The sequence below is a fragment of the Gallinula chloropus genome, assembly GCF_964237585.1.
Source record: "Gallinula chloropus genome assembly, chromosome: 1".
NCBI classification, from domain to species: Eukaryota; Metazoa; Chordata; class Aves; order Gruiformes; family Rallidae; genus Gallinula; species Gallinula chloropus.
In genome coordinates, this window is record NC_140085.1 from 210045167 (window position 1) to 210052248 (window position 7082).

The following is a 7082-nucleotide window of genomic DNA, read 5'->3' on the forward strand; positions in this document are numbered from 1 at the left end:
AATTAGCAAACTTAAGGTAAAATCATGGCAAACATGGCAAAGTCTGGGTAATATAACAAAAAGACCCTGAGCAACATTACAAATCTGTAAGAACACTGATTATTTTGATTTTGGAAATCTCCCTTAAACCACTTAATTCACTTGGGTCGCTGGGGTTTTCCGTTTACAGAAAGGTCAGTGCATCCTGTGGTTTTTATACGAACCCATCACACACCATTTAACGAATGCATCTAAACCAAAGACAGCGTTGCAAGAATGTCTGGAAAGTAACATGTTAAGGAACGTCCTCCTAGCTGCCAATCAGACATCACTGGGTGATCTTGCCCTCTGAGACAAGTTAGAAGGAATGCAGCCACAACAGATGAGCCAGAGTGCTTTCTGTATCTCCTGGTTCCTAAAAGCATATATTACCGGATTGATGATGGAATTGTAGGTAGCTGGCAGGAGGGTGGCATAGGTGTATATAGAAGGGTAGGTGTAATCTGCTATTAAAGAATAGAGCGTAAAAGGCATCCAGCAAGCAGCAAAAGTCCCCAAAATAATGGCCAAAGTAGACACTCCTTTTCGGGTGGTCACATAGTGGGAAGTGGCCAGGAAATGGTGTTGCAAGGCAATCTGATGGGCATGGCGCATCACGATTTTACAGATTTGTATGTAGAGCTGCAGCATGAGGGCAAACATAAGCAAGAAAGAGACCGAAAGGACTGCTGCATTATTTTTAGTGAGTGGTCTGATAACACTGCAGGTGGATTCATCTCTGAGGCAGTTCCAGCCCATTACAGGCAGCAGTCCAATACAGATAGATGCTCCCCAGAGCAATATAAGCATGACATAGGTAAAAGTGACAGTCCTCTCCGAATTGTAAGTCAAAGCGTAATACAGGGAGAGGTAACGATCAACAGTAATAGCCAGCAAGCTGCCGACAGATGCTGAGAAAGAGGCAACAATCAGTCCAATCGTAACCAGTTTCGTAGCTTCTGATTGCAGAAGGTATGCAAAAACGAAATTGATGATCAATCCAATGCCCGCTAAGAGATCTGCCAGCGCCAGGCTGCCTATCAGGAGGAACATGGGAGCACGAAGACTGGGATTATGGAAAATTATAAGAACCACAATAGCATTTTCGCAGGAGATAAGGGTCCCTGAAGTACACAATACAATGTCCCAGGGGTTTACCAAAAGCTCTGGCTCTGGGTCTACGACAGGAACCAGGGAGGAGCCTGCGGCTGAGGCATTCTCGGTAGAGCTGGCTTCTACATGATCCTGAGGCAGCCAGCTCAAATTAACCTTCAGATCTTCATTCATTTTAACCCCTGTCTTCTTCAACAGAAAGACATTTTTTTAATGTTCAGACACAGCACTGGATACAGCACCCCCAGAGCATGCAACGCCCTAGACGGTAACACCAATCTAGTGTGCAGGCAGGCACTTGTTACATAAATCTGACAATAATTTAACACCCCCCCCCAAACAAAACCATAACCCAAAAGAAACCAACAAAAAAAAAAAAAAAACAACCAACCGAAAACCCAAATAAAACGGGGAAAAAATATTTAAAAGCGCCCGAGTTTATGTGCCAAGGGACAGACACAGGGAGGCTGAGTGATCCCAGAGGCAATTCCCTCCACCTGCACAGGGGGAAAGGCACAGGCATGGGAGGGAGCCCATAAACCAGCTGAACACCCCCATCCCCCAAAACGCTGCAGTTTGGGGTATGGGCCGGCTCTGGGGCGGCGTAAACCCCGTTATTCCGCAGTCAGGATTCCAAAGCGGGATTATTTTTGGTCATGGAGGGAGAGGCCGAGGGTGGGGAGGGCTGGGGAGGGGGAAAGAATACCTTCACCGACCCCCTGTGAGGAAACCCCGCCTGGGCTGTATCGGGGCGGGGGGTGGGGGGTGGGGGAAGGGAGGAAGGGGGACGATATCCTCTGAGAACTTACAAACTCGACTCGACCGCCACACACACACACACACACACACACACACCCCAACCGCATACCCCACGCACCCCCGGCGACGGTCACCTGGGCTTTCCCCCGGCGGATCGGAGGAAGGAAGGAAGGAAGGAAAAAAGGCAGGAGGAAGAGGAGGAACGGAGGGTTCGCCGTGGTCCACTTCACGGCGGCAGCGGGGACCGGCCGCCCTTACGGCGCAAGGGGCCGAGGGAGCAGCGCAGGTGCGCGCCCTCCCTCTCCCCCCCCCCACCCCCCGCGCGCGCGCGGGTGCGCGCGCGTAGGGTGTGTGTGTATTGGGGGGGGGGGGGGGCGGCTTGCCTCGTGCGCGTACGCCTGCGCAGGTGTCTCCCGCCGCGCGCGCGCGCGCGGGGTAGGGGAGGGGGAGGAGGAGGGCGGGAGGAGCCGGGGGGGCGACGCCCCTCTCTCTCCCCACGTTCCCCCCCACCCCCGCCCTACCCCCCCACTCCTACCCTCGCCCCCGAGGTACCTCCCTGAGGTGATTCTTCCCCTCGTCCCACCGAAGCAGGGGGTCCGTGGGGTGGGGGAAGGAAGGTATGGAGAGTCCGAGGTTGTGAGGTGCTGAGAGGGGCAGCAACAGGACACAGCACCCACGAACCGTGGAATCCCAGAGTGGTTTGGTTTGGAAGGGACCTCAGAGCCCATCCAGTTCCAGCCCCCTGTCCATGGGCAGCAGGGACATTCTCCACTAGCCCCAGTTGCCCAAAGCCCCCTCCAACCTGGCCTTGAACACTGCCATGGAGGGGGCAGCTACAGCTTCTCTGGGCAGCCTGTGCCAGGGACTCACTGCCCTCAGAAGAAAAGATTTCTTCCTAATATGTCATCTAAATCTCCCCTCCTTCAGGTTAAACCCATTACCCCTTGCCACAGAATCACAGAATGTTAGGAATTGGAAGGGACCTGAATAGATTATCTAGTCCATCCTCCTGCCAGAGCAGGATCATGTAGATTAGGTCACACAGGGATGTGTCCGGGTAGGTTTTGAATGTCTCCAGAGAAAGAGACTCCACAACCTCTCTGGACAGTCTATTCCAGTCCTCCATCACCCTCACAGTGAAAAAGTTCCTCAGGAACCTCCTGTGCTCCAGCTTGCATCCATTGCCCCTTGTCCTATCGCTGGCCATCACTGAGAAAAGCCTGACTCTGTCCTCCTGACTCTTGCCCTTTACATACTTATAGACATTAATAAGGTCACCCCTCAGTCTCCTCCAAGCTAAAGAGGCCCAGCTCCCTCAGCCTTTCCTCATAAGGAAGGTGTTCCACTCCATCATCTTAGTGGCCCTGCACTGTCCTCTTTCAAGTAGTTCCCTGTCCTTCTTGAACTGAGGTGTCCAGAACTGGACACAATGTTCCAGGTGTGGTCTCACCAGGGCAGAGTAGAGGGGGAGAAGGACCTCTCTCGACCTACTCACCACACCCCTTCTAATACACCTCAGGATGCCATTGGCCTTGTTATCTATGAGGGCACATTGCTGGCTCCACCTCACTACTTGAACCTTCCAGACCACACTTCCTCGGTTTAGCCACAGGATGCTGTGGGAGGTGGTATCAAATGCTACACTGAGGTCAAGGTAGACCACAACTACTGCATCATCTATCCACCTGGTAATGTCCTCATAAAAGGCTATTAGATTAGTCACACATGACTTCCCCATGGCCATGTTGACTGCTCCTAACAACCCTCATATCTTTGATGTGCCTAGAGGCAGCACCAAGGATAAATCACTCCATCACCTTTCCCATCACTTGTCCTATCGCTACTCTCCCTGATAGAGTCCCTCTCCACCTTTTCTGTAGGCCCCACCTGTAAGGAAGCCCCTTGTTAGTCTTGAAGAGGTCAGCTGGCCTTTCAGTTGCAGCAGATCCTCAAAATTATCCATACTGCGAGGGTGTCTGAGTCCTGGCACAGGTTGCCCAGAGAGGTTGCGAGGTATCCTGGAGATAGGTACTCAAAACCTGATCACAGGTTGGAGCAAACTGCTCCAACTGATCCTACTTTGAGCAGCAGGGCTGGACCAGGCCACCTCTGGAACCACCTTAAGGCTGTAACTGTTCAGTGGTTCTGTGCTGCTTACTAAGCAGTGTAAAAGATTTGCAGGAGCAGTGGGTTTAGAGCAGGGAGCACCTGTCAGTGTGCAGACAGCCTGTGCGTGGATATGCCTGCTGTCTTCAGAGGGTGACACCAGAGACATGTGCCCAGGTGTGCAAAGCTGTTAGGTAGTGGATGGTACAGGCAGATCAGTGGGACTTCTAGAGAGGTAGAAACTGAACCTCAGCCCCTGGGTCTGAGGAACCACACCAGACACCAGATGTAGATGTTTGTGTGCAGAAGATGGTCTCCCAAAGACCCTATATTGTCCCTGGAGAGAAGCGTGTCCTCCCAGGCATGTCAAGATGAGTTGGTCTTTAGGAGAGCCTGAGCAATTTTAAGAGAACATGATTAATTCATATTTCTGGTGACCCTCCTACTTTATAAAAAGGATTAAAAACTGACATCACCTTGTCACTGACCTTTGTCTTCCTGACTTGTCCACTGATTTCTTACGTGACAAGGTTACAAATACTTTCCTGTGATCTACACAGGGCATGTTTGGGGTGTTTCAGTATCTGTCACTCTTACAGTTAGAACAGTTCCATTAAAAAATGTAAAAGCTTTTCTTCACCCTGTTTTAACCAGCATTTCAATTAAATATTTCAATTCAGGACTTCAGAGAGCTGTGTTTATTCACTCAGTTAATTTGTGAATTATTTCCATTCCAATTGCAGCGTGTTACAAGCAAGCTAATGTTTGCATGCTGTATTGCCAGTTTGTCACCTTTTAGTGAGATGGTGGACTGTCATGGTCATTAGGGCAGATGGCATGGGCATGGATTTCACCCAGCAACAGTACAGACCACTTGTAATTTAGAGAAAAATCTCTTTTTAGGCATTGTGAAGATGAACAGATGCAAAAATTAGTGGTGGGTCGTAGTTAAAGAGCTCTGATTTCTGCTGCTGATTTCTGCCTCTCTTGTGAGCACGCTGATACAGATGATGTTTGCTGACCCTCAAGCTAGCACAGAACATCCTGGTGCTGGAACAAGGAAGCAGAGGTCAGGCTGTGCTGGCTTTGGACCCGAGCTAGGATTCCTGTCTGGCTCTGTGACTGCCATGGTGATGTACAAAGACACTCTGGCCTATCTCAGGTAACACAATATGGCTTTGCATCATATTGGCATAGCCTGAGTATCTATCTCAGGGCACAGTTTGGAAGTGACTCTTCAGCTGCCTGTGGGCTGCTGTGTCCGGGCGGTCTGGATGAGTGCAGGCACGTGCACTTCTTCCCTTCAGATCTGAACAGTAGGAGCATTGGATTTTGGCATCTTGATTCACCCAGTGAGTAAGTATGGAGCTGTTCATAGAAACCAAACAGCCCAATTCAAAGATGAAAAAACAAGTCATTAGTAACATGTTGACATACTTTTCTCCTGGAGCCTTACCAGCTAGCAGGACTTGCTTCAGAAAATCCAGCAGGACCCCTTGCCTCTCTCATTCCTTCCTAAGCACCCTCGCTTCTTAATCCCATTTTATAGGCTCCCATATAACCAGAAGCACCTCAAAGGAGCACTGAATGACAGTCCTCCATACACTCTTACATGGAGCTATTTTTTCTTTAGATTTTTCCCCATGTTTAGTCTCATAGTAACTTAAATAAGAATATTAAGAAATGTAGTATTTTAGTGACAGCTGTTGCAGAGAGTAGTGGGTAGCTGTATAAAGTGTGAAGAACCCAAATATATGTCAGCATCCTGTGTGCATTTTAGAAATGGCTTTCATTAGAATTTTCTTTTAGGAGATGTAAAATCTTCTTTAAATATCCACAGTGGTATTAAATATTAATTTTAAATTTCAGAGAAATATTAAGAACTTTGAAAAATGAACTTATTAAGTGTAAAATTTGTTGAAAAACAAATATCCAGTAAAGCAGCAAGTTAACATATAGAGAGAATTCTATACACAAATGTATAGGGCTGTTGTAATAATTTTTCCTGTCACACTGAGACAATTACAGATGGCGTTGAAAAACTTGTTCCTGCATTTTTCTTTCCAATTTTTTTGTTGCTGAGCATTAAATATTTTAGACAGCAATAAAAATATGTGTAGGTTTTATTTCCTAATGCGTATTCTTCTTCTATGTGAATGCTCTCTGCCTATCTTGGGCTTGCCTTTAATGACTTCAAGGATTCTCTCCTGCAAAGTGAGAAGTGACTTGAGGTTCTGTAAATGTGTTTGTCACTCCTTTATAATTGCATCCCCTTTGCCAATGTTTTTTTATTTTAACAGTGAGCTAGCTTCACATTGATTTAATCTTCAGTGTTACCTGGGTGTCACTTAGATGCTCAGACCATGTAATGACCCAAACTCTGCCCAGGTACAAAATTGTGCAGAAATTATTGAGCTTTCAGAATCTTTGAGCTGGAGCACCCTGTGCACTGCACAGCCCATTTTATTCCTCTATTTTTTCTAAATTTCGTCCTCCCCACCCCCCACAATCGATGAACCAAGTGTTGAAGGCTTCACTCGTGTTTTATCAATGGCTAGGCAAGCTTAAAACAATTAGGAACAGAACTGAAGCAAGGGTTATCTAGAAAATGCTTCGGGTTTATTCTCTTATCCCAAATAAGTCCTTTGTCCATTTCTGCAGGGAAGAATGAAAATGGAGAATAAAAGAATACTTGTCAATCTATATCAATTCAGCAGAAAACAAGTCTTGTCAAAGAGGCAGGATGTTATTACAATAGGAAGATATATTTTGTTCCTCCATAGGCACGACAGATTTTTGGAAGGCATTTGTCTTATCATATGTCATTATAACACAAGTGCCAATTCTCACTGAAATACACATGAAGGGGATTAATACCTGGTTTGCTACGGCCTCTTAAAACACTATCTTCCACCAGAGCCTGTGCCTTTACTCAGTAATCCACAGGACCACCGGCAGTGAATGGGCAATTGACAACTTGTTTGAACTTCGTTCAGCTAAATGCATAATGGTATTTCTAAGAAGAGATGGTGAAGTCTTACCTACATCGTGGGGGACTGAGTACTGGAAAGCATCATCTGTGGACA

At 47.4% G+C, this 7082-nt stretch overlaps 1 protein-coding gene across 1 annotated transcript; it reads right to left on the reverse strand.

Moving 5' to 3' along the window:
• Positions 1-300: 300 nt before the first annotated feature.
• On the reverse strand, positions 301-1320 carry GPR12 (G protein-coupled receptor 12; the record flags this gene model as incomplete). The annotated part of the gene is made up of 1 exon (XM_084268339.1): positions 301-1320. The coding sequence occupies exon 1, from the start codon at positions 1303-1305 to the stop codon at positions 301-303; it is 1005 nt and encodes a 334-aa protein (XP_084124465.1). The 5' UTR covers positions 1306-1320.
• Positions 1321-7082: the final 5762 nt, after the last annotated feature.